At 34.2% G+C, this 23,893-nt stretch overlaps 1 protein-coding gene across 2 annotated transcripts; it reads left to right on the top strand.

The window, feature by feature from the left end:
* Positions 1-3,094: 3,094 nt before the first annotated feature.
* On the top strand, positions 3,095-23,372 carry LOC141544671 (uncharacterized). 2 transcript variants are annotated; one of them, XM_074271080.1, is made up of 9 exons: positions 3,095-5,163; positions 9,017-9,131; positions 11,934-12,050; positions 12,914-13,030; positions 13,894-14,010; positions 15,911-15,978; positions 17,529-17,607; positions 19,519-19,682; positions 20,855-23,372. In XM_074271080.1, exons 1-9 carry the CDS (start codon positions 4,937-4,939, stop codon positions 20,865-20,867), a joined length of 1,017 nt encoding a protein of 338 aa, XP_074127181.1. In that variant the 5' UTR covers positions 3,095-4,936; the 3' UTR covers positions 20,868-23,372. The 2 variants fall into 2 exon arrangements, with proteins under 2 accessions (XP_074127181.1, XP_074127180.1); XM_074271079.1 differs by lacking the exon at positions 20,855-23,372 and having other exon boundaries at positions 19,519-20,288.
* The last annotated feature ends 521 nt before the right edge of the window (positions 23,373-23,893 follow it).

Here is a 23,893-nt window from a genome sequence, read left to right as displayed (position 1 = left end):
AGCAAGGAACCAACCTGGGACTGCACCCATAGGCCCCTTTAGCTAAATCTCTCCTTATAAAAGAGACCAGCTGGAATCATCTCTTTGCAGAGGGTCAAAACATGCTAGCACCATGCTTTGTACCACAGACTCTCTGTCCACTGGAACTTCTGGTGTATTTCTCTCTTTACCTAACACCTTTTATTAACTAGACTTTAACTTCCAAACCCCATAATGAGCCTCTTTTATCAATCTAGGTCTTCAGGCCTGTAAATTCCTTTACAGGGGACTCTGTGCCACCACTAGAACTCATTTAACTCCATATCCTTGTGCCAAATCCAAAGGGGTTGCAGGGGAGCTCCATTTGACTCCCTGTGCCCCGAGCCTGACACTAGACCTCAATTAACCCTAATTTCATTTCATTACCCCTAATCTAGATCTCATTAATTTCAATTTCATCATCTGAAAATTGTCTGTTCATATTTTTTAACCATTTATCATTTGCGAAATTATTTGTATTCTTATAAATTTGACATGGTTCTTTCAGAACCATTTTAGAAATGAGCCTTTTATCAGAAACAGTGGCTATGAAATTTTCCTAGCTTTATACTTTTCTTTAATCTTGGCTCCTCCTTCTCAAATGCCAACTCTTCCTTTTGTTTCAGCCTGTTACTTCAGTAAATACCACAGCCACAACTTTAGTGGTCTTCTGGGGCCTCATGACCTTCTGAAATTTGTAAGATCAACTGGGCTCATCCATCTTGAGTTTTGACTTAGTCACCAAGTGACTTTGAAAAAGATAAATCTTCCACAATTCCCTTACTCTACTTTCCTATGAATCTTTGTAAAGATTTCTTATGATAAGAAACCATAAAGGAAAAAGAACATTTGAGGAGGGGGACAGGGGTTTGAAACTTCTCATTGGTTCTTTAGCCAGCAGTGTGGGCATACAGATAACTCTTGATTAGTACAAACGATGACTTCTCTGAAGTTGGCCCTCATATTCACAAGATTTAAAGTTATACTTATATAAAATATGGCCATTGGTTGTAGCCCAATTAAACCCGGTAGTGCAAACCCAAATGATATATGTGACCAAGACATATTTCCATTAATTGAAACCAAACTAAGTTCTGCCTCAAGAAGCAATCATATAGACTCAATCAGATAGACATCATCTATACTCAAAAACAGCTGGGAAAAGGGCACGCAATATTCATGTATCCTATAAGTTGGAAAACCAAGGAGAAACTTCAAAAGAATGGCTTTATTAAATTTGCCATCCAAAGAACTGGGGTCAAATATAGCCTCTTTCATTTATCAGTTGCATTCCTAGCACTTAAAATGTCTATTTGTTAGACAACTCTGAGATACCACTACACACCTGTCAGATTGGCTAAGATGACAGGAACAAATAATGATGAATGTTGGAGGGGATGTGGGAAAACTGGGACACTGATACATTGTTGGTGGAGTTGTGATAGAATCCAGCCATTCTGGAAAGCAATTTGGAACTATGCCCAAAAAGTTATCAAACTGTGCATACCCTTTGACCCAGCATTGCTGTTATTGGGATTATATCCCAAAGAAATACTAAAAAGCAGAAAGGGACCTGTATGTGCCAAAATGTTTGTGGCAGCTCTTTTTGTTGTAGCTAGAAACTGGAAGTTGAATAGATGTACATCAGTTGGAGAATGGTTGGGTAAATTGTGGTATATGAAGGTTATGGAATATTATTATTGCTCTGTAAGAAATGACCAGCAGGAGGAATACAGAGAGGCTTGGAGAGACTTAAATCAACTGTTGCTGAGTGAAATGAGCAGAACCAGAAGATCACTATACACTTCAACAACAATACTGTATGAGGATGTATTCTGATGGAAGTAGAGATCTTCAACATAAAGAAGATCCAACTCACTTCCAGTTGATCAATGATGGACACAGATAACTACACCCAGAGAAAGAACACTGGGAAGTGAATGTAAATTGTTAGCACTACTGTCTATCTATCCAGGTTACTTATACCTTCAGAAGCTAATAATTAATGTACAACAAGAAAATGGTATTTACACACATATATTGTATCTAGGTTATATTGTAACACATGTAAAATGTATGGGATTGACTGTCATCGGGGTGAGGGAGTGGAGGGAGGGAGGGGATAATTTGGAAAAATGAATAAAATAAAAAAAGAAATTAAAAAAAAGAATATACCACATAAATATGATAAAAAATGTCTGTTTGTTGTAAATTTGCAGTAAAAATAAAGTACATAAGTATTGTGTAAACCACCAGATACTAAGTATGTGGGAGCTATTAATAGCAATGTTAACTGTAAGAGGAATTATTTGTCCATTTTCATCTAGTCTGTGTTCATCTGTATTCAAGAAAATGATTTTCAGACTCCACACATTTCATACTAGTTTTCAGCCAAATATCTGTAAGTCATCAAATTGTAATTATTTGCCTCTATATTTGAGTTTTAACAAACTAGATTTACGTGTTTATTCTTCATGTACACTGGCCTTCTCCCCAATAAGAAGCATAAGTATTTTCAAATAATTATATAATTCATGACCAATTTTTTTTGTCCACAACATATACACAGTACAATACATTTACCATAATGGAGTCTGTTACTTGTTCAATGGGGCTTCCAACTATCCAAGCCATTGTCCAAATCTATTCAAAGTATAGCATAGTGCTAAATTCTAGAAAATGTTATAGAACATCATATGCAATTTCTAAATGGAAGTATTGAAGTTCTACTGGATATCATCAAGTAGGCACAAACCCTAGAGTAAGTCTATCCCTTGAATAGATACTGACCAGCCATTTCACAAGTAAAATCAACAACTTGACTACAGGATTTACAAACTGGATCACAAATAATCCCTACTGAGACCAAAAGAGCTACAGGATGAGCTAATATTTTGGTTTTTGGAAAGGAGGAGAGGGGAAAAGGGAGAGGAAGGGAAGAGGGGCAAAGGAGAGGGAACGGGGCTCTAGGAGTAGGAAAAAGAGAAGAAAGGAGGGGGAAGAGAAAGGGGAGAGGAAAAGGGGAAAGAAAGGGAAAAAGAAAAGGGAGGGGGAAGGGACCAGGGGACAAAGGATTCGAGATGAGGAGGAACTAAAGGGGAAGACCAGAAGTAAAATGAGAACAATCAAGGGGAGCAGTGGGGACGGGGTGGGGGAGGTCATTAGGATGGGTATGCATAATTTCCGTATTCTCAGATTCAGTGATCCTGGAGCTGAAAGAACAAATCAATGTGGGTGGTGGTGCAGAAGATACATTTCACATAGTGAATGGAACCTAAAGAGGCGGCAGGGAAAAGCAGCAAGGGGGAAAGGCCAAGACTAGTTAAATAATAAACTGCATTGTTTCCCTTTGCAGAAATGTCTTTATGGTTTGGGGGTTGAATGTAAATCAGTAAAACAACATACTGCTAGCTTCTACTCCACACTATATGTGACTTAAAAACAAAGAAGGCTTTGAAGATCTGTCCTAATGGAAGCTTGCAACAGTATGATATAAACTAATATAAAGTGACCCGTGCCTGATATTTGAAAATAGTCATATCTTCCCTTACTCTTCTCTTTCTTATCCGTATCTCTTGTTCCTTCCTGAATGAATTCATCATTGTCTCTCCTAGAATGAAACATACTTAAAAACACAAAAATCTTTCAACTAAAAGTGTTATATATTTTGTCAATAAACCACTGAATCCCTCCTCCTGCCCCCTCCATTAATAACAGCATCAATAAAGTAATTAGAATTCTGTAGAGAGTGGGCTTGAACCCAGGACTGCCAGGTTGAGACCGGCTGTCGGGCTGGCTGTCCCTTACAAATTCTTCCCTGACACATTTGAAGATGGGAAAGTAACGGGAAAGGAAGAGTCAGAAGAGCATTTACACTTCATTTGTCCATCCCGGCCCCTAGGGTCCCTTCCAGGCTGGGCTGTAAGCTGTTCAGCTTCACAGAACTGTTAAACGGCTGTAAGAGACTTGAGAAATTATCGAGTAGAATCTCTTCATTTTACAGAAGTAACCCAATCTCGGAGAGGAAGGCCATCATTAAGAAAATAAGCAACAGAGCGGGTCCCGAGATTCTAACGGGAGACCTGGAGCTCACCCATCCTCGTGATCTGGAGCTTTGCACTCCTCGCGCTGAGAGCCAACGGACCCGGCCCCCGTGCCCTCACCACTGCGTGACTTGACAGTTTATCCTCGCATCCGCGTGAGCAGAGAACCTGATAAAAGCCGGTGCAGAAAGCCCGCACAGTTCACTTTCCCTCCTGCCGTTGACAGGGTTGCAGTCGGCTCTGAATCGATGATTAATGCTATGGGGCTCACAGGTTTCTAAACCTCTGGCCTCGGATTATTGACATTTCCCCTTTAATTCTCCCTTTAATTTCCCCTTTAATTCTTCCTTTAATTTATCCCTTTAATTTTTCCCTTTAATTCCCCCTTTAATTTCTCCCTTTAATAATCCCTTTAATTTCTCCCTTTAATTCTCCCTTTAATTTCTCCCTTAATTTATCCCTTTAATTTCTCCCTTTAATTCTCCCTTTAATTTCTCCCTTTAATTTTTCCCTTTAACTCCCCCTTTAATTTCTCCCTTTAATTCTCCCTTTAATTTCTCCCTTTAATTCTCCCTTTAATTTATCCCTTTAATTTATCCCTTTAATTTTTCCCTTTAATTCTCCCTTTAATTTCTCCCTTTAATTTCTCCCTTTAATTCTCCCTTTAATTTCTCCCTTTAATTTCTCCCTTTAATATCTCCCTTTAATTCTCCCTTTAATTCCCCCTTTAATTTCTCCCTTTAATATCTCCCTTTAATTTCCCCTTTAATTCTCCCTTTAATTTCCCCTTTAAGTCCCCCTCCGAGCAGGCTGAAGGGCCCGAGAGAGGACTCCCCCATGAGTTCTACCTCCCTGCCCTGAAGCCTGCCTCCAGGATGAAGAAGATTTTCAATTTCGGCAAGAAGGGGCAATCTTCATCTAGCCGCTTCAACCTGCCGAGTTTCTTTGGCTCCCAACCGGTTTACCGCACCCAAGGATACCTGATCCAGAGCAAGGACCTCGGAAAGATCCATAAAGCTGCCTTGCGCGGGGATGTGGTGAAGGTGCAGCAGCTGTTGCTGCTCGGAAAAAACACCGTAAATGAACTGGATAAAATGAAGCGGTAAGTGCAAAGGGTGGGGGCGGGGGAGAGAACAGGCTGACATTCCCTCCCCCCATCCGTCCACTTGAGCCCGTGTCCCCCTCCCCCCATTAACCCTGGAGAAATCAAACCCCCTCCGCACCTGGGGCAGGGGCAGGGTCAGTCTTTGCCTTGTAGAGATTGGATTGGAAGTCCCAAAACCTGGCTTCACATCCTAGCCTGTCCATTTTTAATGACTTGGAAACTCCTTCCTTTTACTTTTAACCAGGGTTCAACTAATTATTTCTTAATCAACAGCTATGTGAGAGTAAATACTATTCCCTCCTGCTGAATTGCTGACATTTCAAAAACGACTGTGTGAGACTATCCATGAGGATATTTGGGGGATTTTCTTGGGAAAGTTAGTGGAATGGTTTGCCTTTTCCTTCTTCAGCTCATTTTGACAGATGAGGAAATTGAGGCAAACATGGTTAAGTAACCTGACCAGGATCACACAATGGTAAGTATGTGATATCAGATTTGAACTCAGGCACCCATTGTACCACTTAGCTGTCCCAGCTGTTGTAATATGGATATGTGAAGAGTAAAAGTTTCAAGGCAGAAAATTAATCGCTGCTCTTAAGAACTAATATGTATACACACACACACACACACACACACACACACACACACATACACACAAGACTCCTGTTTTGTAAAATAGTTTTAGATTTGGCAATTTGGCACAAGTAGGCCATCTTCATTTGTTTTTTGTTTTTTGTTTTTTGTTTTTTTTCATTAATTTCTGTGAAATTCTTGACCTTTTATTTTTCCAGATGAACTTTATTATTTTTTCTTGATCAGTGAAATAATTTCTTGGGAATTTGATTGGTATAGCACTACATAAGTAGATTAATTTAGGTAATATTGTCATTTTATTATATTTGCTCAGCCTTCCCAAGAGCACTTGCTATTTTTTCCAGTTGTTATTTATTGACTTTATTTCTGTAGAAAGTGTTTAGCAACTGTGTTCATATAGTTCCTGACTTACCTTGGCAGGTAGATTCCCAAATAGTTTATATTGTCAACATGTATTTTAAATGGAACTTCTCTTTATATCTCTTCCTACTGGACTTTGTTGGTAATATATAAAAATACTGATGATTTATGTGGATTTATTTTGTATCCTGCAACTTGGATAAAATTATGCATTGTTTCTAGAAGTCTTTTAATTGATTCTCTGTAGTGTTCTCTTAAGTATTCCATCATATTTTTTTAGTTTTTTAGTTGATTCTCTATAGACTTCTCTTAAATATTCTATCATATATTTCAGTATGTCAAATTCCACAACCTTCAATCCTTTAAAATGGAAGCTGCTAGATCCTGGGTAATTCTAATTGTGACTCCTTTGTATTTAAATTGTTTCTTTCTGACTGCTGGCAATATTTTTCCTTGGTCTAATAATTCTAAATTTTAGCCACATTATTCTTTGGTTTTCATTTTGGGGTCTCTTTCAGGAAGTGCTCAGTAAAATTTTAAATGGCTATTTTTACTTTCTGATTCTAGGTCATCAGGGAAGTTTGCCTTGATGACTTCCTGAAGGATGATGTCGAGGCTCTTTTTTTTTCGTAGTTTTCAGGAAGTACAATAATCCTTAAATTGTCCCTCCTAGATCTATTTTCCAGGTCATGTTTTTCCAAGGAGGTATTTTACATTTTCTAACTTTTTTGTTTTCGTTTCACTGGACTGATTCTTGTTGGCATTTATTTCCATTTGCTCAGTTCTGATTTTTAGTTACCTTTTAAAATTCTTTTTGTATTTGTCCACTTTAATTTTAAATGAGTTGTTTGGTTCTATGGGTTTTTTCCATTTCACAAATTTTGTTTTTTCAGGAGTTATTTCCTTTTTCCACTTGCTATTTAGCTCTTACCATTTCACAAATTTTGTTTTTTCAGGAGTTATTTCCTTTTTCCACTTGCTATTTAGCTCTTTTTTCTGCCAAATCTTTCCCAGGAATATCATCCTTTTACCCTGTCTCCTTTAATTTTGCTTATCCCTTTTCTGAACAAAAATGTGGACCTTTACATTGGATAAGCAAGGGGGACACCTAGATTGAGAGATAAAATTAGGAGTGTAAACTGAATTAACCAATCTCAAATGTTTTTAATTGATAATGTCAATAATAAAAGGCTTCATCTCATCTCCACCTTTTCTAATTTAACTTTTAAAATTAACAGTTTATTTTTAAGAGATGCAAAAGCCTTGTTTTATTGTTTTTGTTTTATTTAATTATTAATTTAACTAGTCATTAGAACCAAATACTCAAAATGGTTTGAATTCATATTCAGTCGCATATACTTTCTAATTAATGGGACCTGAGAAAATTTGTTTCTCAGTTTCCTCAAGTATGAAATGAGAATAATACCCACTTCCCAGGGTTCTTACAAAGATCAAATGAAGTAATATTTCTAAAGAGCACAGTGTCTTGGACATAATAGATGCTAGTTTTTCTCCTTATCAAACTACATCTAAGCATGTCAACCATTGCAGTTGAGAGGATAGGGGAGTCAGAAATATCTTCCACTTTACCTATCTTAGACACTCTGGAAGAAGGCATAAGGAAAAGGAAAAAGGAGTCCTCAAAAACAAGAAAAATTACAACATACATGTATGAATATTTATATACACATTCATTACTTCTGAAATATATGATTTTGTTGTGAATATTTCCTCTACCAATACATAACATAACCTCTTTACAACTTGATGTTATCAGCTATGGGCAGCAAGGTTTTCATTGAATAGAATGCTGGGTTTGGAATCGAGAAGACTCCATCTTTGTGAATGTGAATTCAAGTCTAGCCTCAGATACTAGCTGTGAGGCTCTTTGCAAGTCACTCAATCTTGTTTCCCAGTTTCCTCATCTGTCAAATGAGCTGGAGAAGGAAATGGCAAACTGCTCCAATATCTTTATCAAGAAAACTCAACATGAGGTGACAGTCAAACAGGACTGAAATAACTACACCACAAAGATAGACCTTGAAATACACTATGAATAAAAAAGTCATCCTTCGTTGACCAAACTGATGATATCTTTATGACATTAGTTAGGTTGGTCAATGGGCAGCAGACATACCAAGTGCTCACTGTAAACCTTCCCAGCATGGTAGAACTTCCAAAACTTTTACTCTTCTGGAATAGCCTGTAGCAATACAGAGCCACTTCAACTGTACACTGCTGCATTTCAGTAAGCATTAGTTGAGAATGCACACATATGTGCCCATGTGATTGTAGAAAGATACAATATGCAAATGTGTAAGGGCCTTTTTCTGAGGCAGTTGCTTTACTAAAAAATGTGTAGTTGTAGATGGATATTCTTATTGGGAAAAGTAATTAGTTATTAAAAGTTATTAGACTCGACCACCAGGCAGGGTGAAGCCCTGTAATCTGTTACAGGGAGGCTAAGGCTGGCAGATGTCTTGACTCATGAGTTCTGGGTTGCAGTGGGCCATGCCATAAGAACTCCATTTGACATCAGCATGGTTAATCCCAACAAGGGACCAGCAAATTTCTTCAGGAGAGGTGAAGCAGCTAAGGTCAGAAATTGAGCAAAGTTCCCATGCTAATCTCTGGTGAAATCTAAATTTACCTACTGGATATATTCTACTCCCACCTGCCAGCGATTTTGTCTATCATATCAACAATGAGAGTTAATTCATATTTTGTATTTAGGTGACAAGAGTGGTCATTTATTTTGGAGGTTATTTACAGTTTAGGCATAATAACAGTGCATGTTATATTAAAATATAAATTATATATATATATTTATATAAAACAATGGTAAAATTTTTATTGTTGTAGTATATTAACAAACATTACTCTATCATTTCTGTAGAACACCTCTTCACCTGGCTTGTGCTAATGGATATCCAGATGTTGTATCTCTCTTAATAGAGAGAAAATGTGAACTCGACTTGTTAGATAATGACAACAAAACACCTTTAATGAAGGTATGCATTAGTTAAACATGCTTTTCCATGAAATGCATTTTGATTTCTTTGATTAAGAAAATTAATAGTAAATAAGTTACTAAGTTTGCTAACAATTAAATATCACTAATGATGCTTGAATATATTAAATTTTATATCATATTATTATTTCTTTATACATATTATACTGACAGGCAATAGAGTGGCAAAGGGAAGAATGTGCAACAATCCTGCTGGAACATGGTGCAGACCCTAATCTTAGGGATAGCCACAGCAACACTCTACTTCACTATATTGCCTCTGGTGGGAACAAATTCATGGCAGAAAAACTGATTGAACACAAAATTGATATTGATGCAAAAAACAAGGTAGAAGCAAACCTCTTGTATAATAAAGTAAATTATCAGCTAAAAAATCAAATAATGTCCACTTCACATGTTTCACATGACTTGAGTTCAAATCTGCCCTCAGACACTTGTGTGACCCTGGGCAAGTCACTTAACCCTAACTGCCTCTACCAAAAGGAAAAAAAAAAAAATCTGACATGCAAGAAGGAGGAAACATTCATGATAAAAATCAACCCCATATCCATTTTTTAGACAAGATGACTCATTTTGATTAAAAATATGGTGTAGCTAGCCCATGAAATTTTAAATGTATAGTATTGGTGCATAAATGTAAATGGAGTTAAATACTTGTAAATAAATACTGATAAATATTACTATATATTATCCCAATTCTCCTAGCAGTAGCTTTCCTTACTCTTATCGAACATAAAGTGCTAGGCTACATGCAATTTCGAAAAGGACCAAATATCGTAGGACCCTACGGACTCCTACAACCATTTTGTAGTTCTAATAATTTGCCTGGTATTCCATTTAATGCTCCAATGAAATTATTAGAAATGCTGAAACAAGGTAAATCCTGAAAAAATGTGCTAAGAGTACTGTAACAATTCAAATTGAGATGCTGTAGGGCATCAGTTATTACCCTTTTCATAATCACTGAAGCATATTTATCAATTGACTAGTTTTAATTCAAAATACTGTAAACTGATTTTAGAAATATTAAACAGTTGATCATATTTTAATGAAATTACAAACATTAGCAACTACTTTTGTTTAAAATTTAGGACAATAATTCTGTTATTATTCCATTAAGAATTAATTTTGGTGTGTGGTAATAAAGCCATCTTTTTTAAATGTGCTTTTGATTCCCTACTACATTATTATTTATGTCAGTCTTTTTACTATATTTACTAATACTTCTTGCATAATAACCAGAATTGCAGTTTCTGGGATCCGTGCCTTTCCTTTATTGAAAATAGATAGCTTTTTACTATCTAATAACAGTTCTCATTATCTGTGATGCTTTTCACATAAGTAGTGAGTGGAAGTACTGTACAATTTCAGATAAAAAAATGTAGTTGAATCTATTCATTTCACAATGGAATTTAGTTTTGTGTAGTAATTCAATTAATTTTGCTAGTTTTCTTAAGACAATTTTACATTGCCTTCTCTTAGATGGTTTTCTTTCAAAAGGTTACTAGACTTTACTTGAATTTTGTTTTTAAGATGATTTTTATCTAACGAGATAGAAAATGTTCAATGTCTTTTACATTTTAGCTTCATTTATGCTAGTCACATGCAATAATTTTCTTTAATTTATAGTGAAAATGTACAGGATTTTCAATAACATGAATAGTAATGCACACACCCATATATATGGGTTTTTAATAACATGAATAGTAATGCACACACCTATATACATATATATATATATATATATATGTTTGTATATATGTTTGTATTTTGTGTGTATATGTTCATCTATGTATGTAGTATATATGTGTGTATATTAGTCTTCCGGCTAGGTTACAGGATAACATGAAATTCTCTTTAGCACTGACCTTGCACCATACTGTATATCAAAAAGTGGAAGAGGTACCATATTTTCTATAATTTTCCCCATTTTTCTGTCCATTGACTGCAACCAGGGGTATAATTTCTATCCTTTCTTAAAATTGAACTTCTCTGAAGACTTGGCAAACAGAGTTGAAGATATAAATAGTAGCTAGCAAGACCTCCACTCCACTATCCATCTACTCCCCTTTTTTTATGCTTTCATGAAATTAGATCAATCGTTTCAAGTAATTGTATGAGGGCTGGCAAGAATATCAGTGCATATAATCATTCTTCAAGGGAAACTATGAGAGTAAAGAAAATGCATCTTTTTCTTATAGGCATCCTTATTCATATAAGGCCAGATGCAAAGAAATTTTTTCTGAAAAATAGAAGGTAAACCCTAATGTTTCAGGTATAAGAAGCTATATTGTTGTACCCTTTACCATTCTCCCACCTTCCAAGTGAATTGCCCATAAAAAGCTTTATCCCCTATGTGCTTTTGGAGGTGTTATAATTCTCAAGAAGGTGAATGAGGAAATCAGACTGAAAGTAATGCTTTATCATGAGCAAGGAGGAAGATGCATGCTTGGATGAAAGATGTGTTGCATCATCAAAAGAACTTTGTGGTCTTAAGAAATAAGTTCTCATCCTTTTCTCGATGACACTTTTATGACTTAATTTTATTTAAAAAGTCTTATTTTCTTATTTTTCTAAACTACAAAACAAAATGGTTGCATTAAATGATTCCTAAGGCTTTTCCTAGTTCTATATCAATGATAATCATGAAAATGTTCATGCTATATTAAGTTCTATATAAAAATATTGATATCAGTTAACTTTGAAGGTATATTTATTTCCCATAAGCCAATACTAATATATGAAATCAGTAGCAGAAATTCTATGTACATATTTCCATCAGGATATGATAAGAAAGCTTCAACAAGAACTTGCAGATTCCCAAAAAGAAGAATCCATTCTTTCACAAAAGGCTTTGGAAATGAAGCAACTACTGAAGATATATCAAATGGAAAGTGAAGTACGTATATAAAAATTCCGTGATTTGTCATTGACTAATGAAAAGTGTTTTCACTACGTCACTTTTGTTTTTTCCAATATTATATTTTGTACCTGTCATTTAAACTGACAGAACAAGACTTGTATCCATTTATATGATTTCTATATTGGGATAATTATTTTCACTCATAATTTATATCTATCATCACAGAGGGATAAGATTTTTTTCTAAGTAAGAATAAATAAATCATGTATATCTTTTATATATGTAAATAAACACACACACACACACACACAGACACACAGACACACAGGCTGCTTGATGGAAATAGGAATAGAACTTTGCATCTGGATAGTTTTGGAGTTGTCCTAGGGGAAGTCACTTAATCTTTCTTAGCTTCTTCAACTGTAAAATAAAGATAATAATACTTACGTTCCAGAGTCGTTGTGAAAATCAAACAAGAAAATAATTGTAAAGCTCTTAACACAGTGCCTGACACATAATAGGCACTTAATGAATGTTTGTTTCTCTGCCAGAAACAATATTTTCAGTTATTTATAAAAGTATTCATTGTCTCTTATATTTTGACAAACACTTCCTAATAAGTTCTCATCCTTTACTCGATGACACTTTTATGACTTAATTTTATTTAAAAAGTCTAATTTTCTTATTTTTCTAAACTACAAAACAAAATGGTTGCATTAAATGATTCCTAAGGCTTTTCCTAGTTCTATATCAATGATAATCATGAAAATGTTCATGCTATATTAAGTTCTATATAAAAATATTGATATCAGTTAACTTTGAAGGTATATTTATTTCCCATAAGCCAATACTAATATATGAAATCAGTAGCAGAAATTCTATGTACATATTTCCATCAGGATATGATAAGAAAGCTTCAACAAGAACTTGCAGATTCCCAAAAAGAAGAATCCATGCTTTCACAAAAGGCTTTGGAAATGAAGCAACTACTGAAGATATATCAAATGGAAAGTGAAGTACGTATATAAAAATTCCGTGATTTGTCATTGACTAATGAAAAGTGTTTTCACTACGTCACTTTTGTTTTTACCAATATTATATTTTGTACCTGTCATTTAAACTGACAGAACAAGACTTGTATCCATTTATATGATTTCTATATTGGGATAATTATTTTCACTCATAATTTATATCTATCATCACAGAGGGATGAGATTTTTTTCTAAGTAAGAATAAATAAATCATGTATATCTTTTATATATGTAAATAAACACACACACACACACACACAGACACACAGACACACAGGCTGCTTGATGGAAATAGGAATAGAACTTTGCATCTGGATAGTTTTGGAGTTGTCCTAGGGGAAGTCACTTAATCTTTCTTAGCTTCTTCAACTGTAAAATAAAGATAATAATACTTACGTTCCAGAGTCGTTGTGAAAATCAAACAAGAAAATAATTGTAAAGCTCTTAACACAGTGCCTGACACATAATAGGCACTTAATGAATGTTTGTTTCTCTGCCAGAAACAATATTTTCAGTTATTTATAAAAGTATTCATTGTCTCTTATATTTTGACAAACACTTCCTAATAAGTTCTCATCCTTTACTCGATGACACTTTTATGACTTAATTTTATTTAAAAAGTCTAATTTTCTTATTTTTCTAAACTACAAAACAAAATGGTTGCATTAAATGATTCCTAAGGCTTTTCCTAGTTCTATATCAATGATAATCATGAAAATGTTCATGCTATATTAAGTTCTATATAAAAATATTGATATCAGTTAACTTTGAAGGTATATTTATTTCCCATAAGCCAATACTAATATATGAAATCAGTAGCAGAAATTCTATGTACATATTTCCATCAGGATATGATAAGAAAGCTTCAACAAGAACTTGCAGATTCCCAAAAAGAAGAATCCATGCTTTCACAAAAGGCTTTGGAAATGAAGCAACTACTGAAGATATATCAAATGGAAAGTGAAGTACGTATATAAAAATTCCGTGATTTGTCATTGACTAATGAAAAGTGTTTTCACTACGTCACTTTTGTTTTTACCAATATTATATTTTGTACCTGTCATTTAAACTGACAGAACAAGACTTGTATCCATTTATATGATTTCTATATTGGGATAATTATTTTCACTCATAATTTATATCTATCATCACAGAGGGATAAGATTTTTTTCTAAGTAAGAATAAATAAATCATGTATATCTTTTATATATGTAAATAAACACACACACACACACAGACACACAGACACACAGGCTGCTTGATGGAAATAGGAATAGAACTTTGCATCTGGATAGTTTTGGAGTTGTCCTAGGGGAAGTCACTTAATCTTTCTTAGCTTCTTCAGCTGTAAAATAAAGATAATAATACTTACCTTCCAGAGTTGTTGTGAGAATCAAACAAGAAAATAATTGTAAAGCTCTTAACACAGTGCCTGACACATAATAGGCACTTAATAAATGTTTGTTTCTCTGCCAGAAACAATATTTTCAGTTATATATAAAAGTAATCATTGTCTCTTATATTTTGACAAACACTTCCTAATGTTGAAAAACAGTTCTTTTACCTGCTTAACTTCAGTATAATGGTATTTACTAAGAAATGGTTTATTACTGGTTTCAGTCCTTTCAAAACTTATTCTTTCATATTGCTATGCTTGAGAAATATTTCTAGTTTTGAAATAAGTATTGGAATGGAATAAGTTCTGTTTCTCAAATCACTTTGTTTTCCTTATCCCTCATTCTCTTTATTTTCCTCCCATTCCTTTTGGACCACAATGATTAAAATATTAACTTTCATAAAAGCCTTTGTTTTCAAGCTGGACTCTAGGAACTAGGTGTGGACTAAACTTTATAAGGAATAGCAAGGAAGCAATAAATCTTTGTCCATATGGATTAACTCAGTTAAATGGAATTCAGGGCAAAATGGTACCAAACTTTAAGCGATAAATAAGAATCGGGTGAAAATTATTTGTTCAATTATTAGTCCATCAATTAGTGAATGTCAGTTCTGTGAATTATATTGACAGGTTCTGACTAGCTTACCAAGATCGTGAGAAATCCATGCTCTCTTGCCCTTGAAGAATGTTCAGTCGGACTTGAAGCCAATGCAAAATAGGAAAAGCTCATACAAGTTATCATGTAAACAAGCACCAAATAGCTTATTATATAAGGAAGTAATATAAGAGAGAAAGAGTGAAGGAGAAGGGAGGGTAGGGAGACACAAAGGAAGAAAGGGGAGAGAGAGAAGGGAGTCAGAGACAAATCACTTTGCTTGGAGATTTGCTTTTCCAGAGGCTAGTCACTTTACCTTAAAACATGTGTTTATCGCTCAGAGTTTTTCATTATATAGCTTTATAAACTTGAGGGGGCAGCTAGGTGGCACAGTGGATAGAGCACCAGCCTTGAATTCAGGAGGACCCGAGTTCAAATCTGGCCTCAGACACTTAACACTTCCTAGCTGTGTGACCCTGGGCAAATCACTTAAAACCAGCCTCAAGAAAAGAAAAAAAAAAAAAAAAAGACCAAAAAGCATAACCTTGATCATTGTACACAAGACATCTTTAGTGTAGCGTGTTGGTTTGGAAGACCCCAAGAAACATTCTTAAGGCTGTGATCTACACTAATGAAGTGTCCAGTGCTACGTATGTAATTTCAGGTGTATGTGCCCATGTAAAATGAATTGAATATAGTGACATTTGGAATATATAAATGCAATCGTTTTGTCTATGCAATGGACTACTACCTGATGGACTAGTAAAATTTATATTAATAGTTAAGTATAGGCATCACTAATTCATAGATAAGGATAAGATTATGATTTCATTTTTAAAGTTGAAAAGTTTGAAACATTTTGGAACTTTTATAGTTGCAGGAATCTCAGGAACAGAAAAGAGAGACACAGCAGTATAATGAGTTAGAAGAGCATATGCAAAAGTAAGAATTAAAGCATTTTTATATTTTACTGCTATGACTAGTTGTAGAGCAAATCAAAATGATAAATATATTCATAATACAACATCATGCAATTGTTTATTTTAATTCCTTTTTTTCAATGGGAAAGGAGAATAATCTGCTTAAGTATAACTTATTTTGAGATGAATAAATAAATAAATTTTAGTCAATACTGGAAATGTCAAAAGTGCCTTGGGCTCCAATCAGAATTTACCTCCCATAAAGGGAGAAATGAGATGAGAAATGTAGCTGTAGGAAAGCAGATTTTGGAGGACATGTTTCAGAAAATACTGGTTTTCATGTCAGTTTACTCAAGTGCTTTACTTTGACCATTTTGGGAAATCAAAGGATAAGCTATATAAATTACGGCTAAATATATGTATGTAGGTATTGCGCAGACACACACACACACACACACACACACACACACACACACACACACATATATATCCTACCACCAAATCATGGAAATGTTATATATCTGACTTGTTACTTGCTGTGCATCCTGTGCTAGTTGTTTTATTTTCCACAAAGTTCTCTAAAAAATATACATTGAAAAGCTGTTACAGATACAAACTGCTAGAAGGAATTTCCTCATGAAGAATTCCCTATTCCAATAAAATGTTCCTATCTTACTGCACCTCCCTTCCAAAAAAAATGTCCTTTCATAAAATATCTTAACTAACTGTGCCTTATCAGGAGTTTTTCCCCAGGAATAATATATTTTTCATAGCCAGTTGTAGTGTAGCGTAATTTATAGGTTTGAAAGAATTTCTGAAGGATTATCAAAATACAGGTTTCTTGCAAAGTTGATCTCCAGAAACAATCAGAAGAGAACTGAGTTTAGTGGGGAGAGTTCAAATCCTGATTCTGACATATACTGACTGTGAGCCTGAGTCACAGTCTGAACCTCTCAGTGCTGGCAAGAAACTTAAGAAGACTTGAGCTTGCAGGTTTGAATAGGTAGACAGTATCTTCCTACACCAAGGAAATCACAACTCCAAATCACAGAGATTTTTAGATCACAATGTTTTAGGAAAGTGTCTTAAAATAGATACATATTCTTGTCTAAATATGTCATTATATATGAAGATAGGACTGGATATATACAAATAAAAGTTTCTTAGAAGGAAGTGCTGTTTTTCCTGATATTAATATCCCAGATTCCAAATTCTCTTTGCCTTTGATCTCCGTGCATTTGCATATTCCACAATATGGAATATACCTCTTGCAAATGCCTAGTTCTAATCAAAACTCACCCCAAAAAACACTTAAATAAGACTTTCTGTATTCCTTTTTTAATTCCTTTTTGCAGTTACTTTGTATTTACTCCAAATATACTGCATTCACATGTTTACCTGTGCATGTTGTTTTCATTCTAATTAAACCAAATTGGAGCCTCTTTTACTTCTCTTTAAATCTATCTTCCAGGCTTTGCAAGTGAGATCTTGAACCTTATAGGAAATTATTAAATTAAATTAATTTTAAAAAAGTTCTTCAAAATTTTGTGACAATTATATTTACTTTTGTAGATTTAAAATGGAATGTGCCACATTTGAAAATTCAGGAGAGCAAGATGAAAACATTTGGGAAACTATCAATTTCTATTTTGTAAGTCATCTCTGGGATTTAGTTTTCCTCATTTTAAAAACCTTTTTTTTTTTAAGTGGTAGAATATGGTAAGAATTTTAATTGTAAAAAATCCAGTTGTTAATGTAATATGATATTCAAATACAATTCACATTGATTTGGGATGCTGGTGGTGTTAATCATTGTTATGGGAGAGATGAATTTTTTTTCTCTGTATAATTATTAATATTGGCATCACATCAGATTATCATTTGATGCCATAACTTGGCTTTCTGATTGGATACACTGAGGTTGGGTTTGCAAAGATGGAAAGAAACAATTTTCTAAGAGAAATAGGTGGTTTCTAAAAAACTTTTTGAAGTGCTGAAACATTTAGGGGCAATATCTGCAGGGCCTCTTAGAACACAGAGCTCTGCTACAATCCTAAAAATAAAAATACTACACCAAAAGATGACTACTAGGCAGAAACAATTTGAAAAGAGTATTGCTTTAAGAGATTTTAAAATGACAAAGCATAAATAAAGCAATAGTTTGATTGCAAGGTGATCACTATTGCCGTTAAGAAAGTTCATAATGTAAATTGATGTAAAAGTTAAAGATTCACTCTATAAAACAGGACTTAAATTGATTTAAGAGAAGGAAGTTATAGATTTTCAATACCTTCTACCAGTAAATGAATTAAAACACTTACAATACAATATTCTCCATACATTATTTTTCTATTTTAGGGAAGGAAAGATTTTCCTCCTCCTGGAAAAATGACTAATAAATGAATTCATCTAAAGCTACTGGGTTATTTTTTTAAGATTCTAGTATTTGATGATATTGAGACATTTCCTCAGTTCTGATATCTACCTAAAGTAAGGGGAAAGCCCTAAAGAGCTTTTATGAGATAACATTTGCAAATTGGTGCTATGGTGTACTGGTACTATACATATACTATATATGTGAATTGCAAAACTCTTCCTTATCAAGAAATGCTAAAATTCTCATCTTGGGAACTTAGGCTCCCTTTTAAAATATCTATGATAGAAACTTGCAGAATGTTTGGTTAAGCCCTCAATATCTCAATAAGCATCCTTTATCTCTTTTGTAATACTTCCTCTCCTCCCCTGAGAAACCCCAAGTTTATATTTACCCTATAAAAGGTGTGCTTATGATGTTCTTTCTGGAACTAAGTCAGCTATGAGTTAACTCTCTCTCTTCCCATAACATCTTCCTACTATACCTAACTCTTTAGACTGCTAAGCTTTTCTATGCATTTAGCCTGCCATTCAAAAGGGTACTCACAGCTTATAGCATATTCCTTTAATGGCTTCTTCCAAATACCTTTCTTTGCTAACTCTATTGCTCTCCCAAATCTATTTCTATTTCTATTTACCCCTCCTGGGGCCAATTTCATCTTTTTGTTTTGTCGTAAATTCTTCTCATAAATAAAGATACCTTTTGGCAAAGAGAATGTCCTTGTGAATTTTTCACATGTACCTTGGATTTGGTATTTCATATTACTCTCTCAACCCATCCTTATTTGTTTAAATAATGACAAGTGACTACTTAGAAATATTTTATTTTACTGTCAATTAACTTGTTGTCCTGCAGTTCTCATCAATATTTCTCAAAAATAATTGATTTCTTAACATTCTAAGTTTCCCAAAAGCAAGAGATACAATGTTAGCCAGGAAAGGGTTTTGGAACAAGTAACAATGGAAAAGTTTCCACAATAGAACTTACAATTACAATTACAATTAACCTGGAGAAAGGTGGAAAGAAATAATGTTTATTATGCAGACTTTATATAAAAGCTAGTAATGTAATTCCATGGTTTCATCCTATCTTTGAAGTGTCTAAATGTATTTAAATAATTAATTTAGGAAAAACATTTTGGAGCTGTAACCTTTCTTTTGTGTAATTAGCTAAATTGATATTTTATAGAAACATATTCAAGACCTTAAAAGACAATTGGACGCAGCATTCTCAAAATTTATGCAGTTGGAATTAATGAATAAAATAATTCAAGAAGAATCATTTTCTAGCAAAAGTCTGCAAAAGAATCATGACAAGCTGGAAAGGAAGAAAAGGAATTTGAAGAAGTTAATGTTAAGTATCATTTAGAAATACCTGAATTAAAACACAAGGAGAACTGGACATTAAGGAACAACTAAATAACATCTTACTATTCTTACAGGTTACTTTATCAATTTAATGCTTTTAAAATATTTCCATGTAAGTGAAGGTTTTTGTGGGGTTTTTTTCTCTATTCTAAATCCAGAATCTTTTTCTCTGCCTTCTTTAGCTTGTCTGCTCTCTCTCCATTAGCTTGGTATCATGATTTTTAAAAAAGAAAATAGGCTTTTAATGTGAATTCTGAAACCAACTTATGCTCTTCCCTTGTCAGCAAATGTTAAAATGCTCATGCTGGAACTTAGTTTCCCAGACTGCCTTATTCCTTTATATTTGCCCTCCTCCCATACATGGTGTGAGCCCCTTTAAGGGGAGGGTTGCTCCTCTAAAAGATGTGCTTCTGAAAAAGATTTTTTTTCTCAATTCTTTTCAGGACTATGAGTTACTCTCCACTTCATAGCATCTTCCTTCTAATGGCTCCTTACTTATTATTTATGAGTTCCAATAGGGAACACATCTGTCCCTTTGTTAATTCACATAATAAATAGCATAACTTAGTAAAATGTGATGGATATCTTGTTTCAATTCTTCCATGTCAAGAACTGAATGCTTATTTTGAAAGGATTTTTATTTACCAATTCTGGTGTCTATTTTGCCTTATCTTTGAAATGATAAGTGAAATAACCATATATCATTTGCTAAAAAAAAAAAAAGAAAGAAAGAAAAAAAAAGAAAAAAAATTTGAAATTTACAATTTAAAAAATTGAAAGGTGAATTGCTTGTGGGTTTTTTTTTCACCAAAAGTTTTAATTGTAAGAAAATATTCTTGTGGATTCTGGAGTAATTTCCTTTCAAAATTATTTCTTATTCAAAAATTTTTATGATCTAAAATATTAGCACTAGAATGAACTAGTGAGCTAACATGCAGTAGAAATAGTTGTCTTCTTTTTAAGTTCAAATTTAATTTGCCTGTCCTTGAGTTCTTTTAAAGTTAGAACTTATTTTTGTGAATTCAGAATAGTTCTTTAAATCAGAGACAGAAATTTAAATGAAAACTAACAGAATATGGTAACAAACATCTTATAATTTTCAGGTGAGAATCGGGCATTTTATGTTAACTCTTTCCTTTGTTTTCCATGTGATTTAGAGCCTGGAGCTAAATGAAAAAAAAAAAAAAAGATAACTGATATGACCAAATGGAGCATTGACTTCAAGAAATGGAAGCTGAATTCTTCAAAATAAAAATGTCAAATGAAATGTCTAAGGCAGAACTAGAGAAATACATGGGGCAGAACCAAGATGGCAGAGATTGCACAGGTCTTTATCTGAGCTCACATCAACACCAGATCAAAACTCTGATCTGTATCAAATTTCCAGCAATAGATATTTTGGAAGAACTTCAGAAAAGGTTTACTTCAACCGGGCATGGTGGGAAGGGATGACTGCACAGGTCCAGTGTAAGGACCCAGGACAGTGTGCCATCCACATGCTAAGGATCTACCAGGAAGCTCTTAGCCAAATATAGCAGCATTGGCTGCTCTGTCTCGAGTACAAGCCAGTGGATTAGCCACTCTCTCAGCTGAGAGTCATACAAAACAAAGGTAAATAGCGTGCTTCTAAACTCCAGAAGATCATGGGACCTAACCATGGCCACCCAACACTGGAAGGAAGTCATTGACCCAGCCTAAAGCTACTATCACTTGTACAGGAAGCTGGGTGAAATCTCCCTGTTACCCTAAGAACAGACTTCAACCTTTAAAAAATCAGGAAAAAAGCAAAAAGAAATCTGATTATAGATAGCTTTTATGGGGAAAGAAAAAAAACAGACCTCTAATCCTGAGGATCCTAAAAGCAAATCATCTCCAGATGAATCCTCAAAGGGTGATAGATTTGAGCCCCATCTCATAAGGCTCTCTTGGAAGAATTCAAAAAAGATCTTAAAAGAGAGTTAGGAGGAAAATGGAGAAAGGAAAAGAGGACTTTGCGAGAGAGTTTGGAAAAGGAAACACAGAAATTATCTGAAGAAAACTCCTTTAAAATAGATTTAGTGAAAAATCATATAATGCCTCTTTATACATTTGATGAAATGGAAGAAAGTACATAACTCCTTAGAGAAACCAATTCAATGAAAAACAATTTGTGAAATGGGGGAAAAATGTAGTGAACAAAAACATTTAAAAGTTCAGTTACCCAAATGCAAAATGAAATAAAGATAACTGGAAATAAAAGGAAAATTAGAATTTAACAAATGGAAGTGAATGACACAGTGAGACTTCAGGAAACAGTCAAACAAAACCAAAAAACAAAAATGAAAAAAATAAGAAGAAAATGCAAAATGATTCATTGGAAAATCTTACATGGAAAATAGATTTAGCAGAGACAGAGACAATCTAAGGATTCTTTGGACTTCCTGAAAACCATGATGAAATAAAGAGTCTAGACATCATCTTTCAGGAAATGCCTGAAACTGCCTTCATGTCCTAGAACCAGAGGGTAAAATAGCCATTGCAAGAATTGACCTAAAACTTCCTGAAAGAGGCCCTGCAAAGTAAACTCCAAGGAAAGTCATAACAATCTTCAGAATTATCAAATCAAGAAGGAAATATTGCAGGCAGCCAAAAAGAAATAATTCAAATATTGAGGAAATGCAATCAGAATTACCCAGGACTTAGCAGCTTCTACTTCTAAAGATCAAAGTACATGGAATCTGATATTCCAGAAAGCACAGGAACTTGGATTGCAGCCAAGAATTAACTTTCCAGAAAAACTGAGCATTATCATTAAGGGAAAAAGATGGATATTCAATGAAACAGGTGAATTTCATTTATTTGAGATGAAAAGACCAGAACTGAACAGAGAATTTGATCTTCAAATGCATAATTCAAAAGTACAACTTTCTTGTAAAAGTTCTATCTTCCCTATGTAGGAAGATATGTTTTACTTCTTGAGATCTGTATTGTCATGAGTATACCGACATACAGGTATAATTTGATTTTATTGTGTTAAAAAGGTAGAAAGGTAACCCACAGTAAGAGGTTCATACAGCTGCTCAAAAGGAAATCATAAAGAACTTTCTACTGGCACTGGGAGCAGGAGGACTATGTTGTCATCCTCCTAGTTGAAACCATGTTGCAGCTCTGGATCAAAGTCCCAGGCTGAGGAAGAGCATTATTATTACAGCATATGGTCACAGAAGAGCAGGAACTCTGATCACAATTATAGGATGGAAAAGATCATTCACAGATCAGAACACAGGCTAAGATAGCAGTGACCACACCTCTCTTAGATCATACAATACTGGAAGAACTAAAAGCTTCCAGATCTAGCTCTGAAAAAAGCAGAATAAAAAACCTGAATCTTGGGATAGTGCTGTCGCCATTGTAGAGCAACAACAAATAATCTAAATATAGAAAGTTCCTATGATCAAAACACAAGCATAGAAAAAGGCAACAAAGTCAAAAGTGCCACATCCAAAACCACAGAAAAATGTAAATTGGTCTCAGGACAATAACGAATTCCTGGAGGAGCTCAAAAAGGATTTTAAAATTCAAATAAGAATGGTTTAAAATACTCGGAAAAGAAATGAGTGACACAAGGAAATTAAGAAAGATCAACACCTTAGTGAAGAAGACACCAAAAAATATTAAAGAAAATCACCTTAAAAAGAGAATAGGCCAAATGGTAAAAGATGCACAAAAATCCACTGAACTACTTAAAAAGTAAAATTGACCAAATGGGGAAAAAAATCCAAAAATTTCAAAAATTCACTGAAGAAAATGACTTTAAAAATAGATTTGAGCAAGTTAAAGCTGATGGATCCATGAGACATCAAGAAAATAAAAAGAATGAAAAAAATGAAGAAAATGTGAAATATCTCTGGAAAAACAATAGGTTTGGATAATAGATTCAAGAGAGTAACACCTGAAATCCCTGACCAAAAAGAGCTTAAATATCATCTTTCCAAGGAAACTGACCTGATATCCTAGAACCAGAGGGTAAAACAGAAATTGAAAGATTCCACCCACAATCAACTCCTGAAACAGATCCCAAATTGAAAATTCCCAGAAATATTTAAGCTGAATTTCAGATCTTCCCAGGTCAAGAAAAAAATTATTGCAAGGAGCCAGAAATAAACAATTCTAATATTGTAGAGTCACACTCAAAACAGGGCTTGGAATGATACTCC

This window comes from Sminthopsis crassicaudata, chromosome 5, assembly GCF_048593235.1.
Source record: "Sminthopsis crassicaudata isolate SCR6 chromosome 5, ASM4859323v1, whole genome shotgun sequence".
NCBI classification, from domain to species: domain Eukaryota; kingdom Metazoa; phylum Chordata; class Mammalia; order Dasyuromorphia; family Dasyuridae; genus Sminthopsis; species Sminthopsis crassicaudata.
The sequence above is the reverse complement of the archived record's forward strand: the minus strand, read 5'-3'. Positions and strand labels throughout refer to the sequence as shown.

What these genes read in the sequence shown, in the direction of transcription:
- LOC141544671 (XM_074271079.1), top strand. Translation starts at nt 4,937, where the DNA reads ATGAAGAAGATTTTCAATTTCGGCAAGAAGGGGCAATCTTCATCTAGC. An exon ending in GAACTGGATAAAATGAAGCG is followed by an intron (nt 5,164 to 9,016) that starts GTAAGTGCAAAG and finishes TCATTTCTGTAG; the next exon opens with AACACCTCTTCACCTGGCTT. An exon ending in TTAGAAGAGCATATGCAAAA is followed by an intron (nt 15,979 to 17,528) that starts GTAAGAATTAAA and finishes TTACTTTTGTAG; the next exon opens with ATTTAAAATGGAATGTGCCA.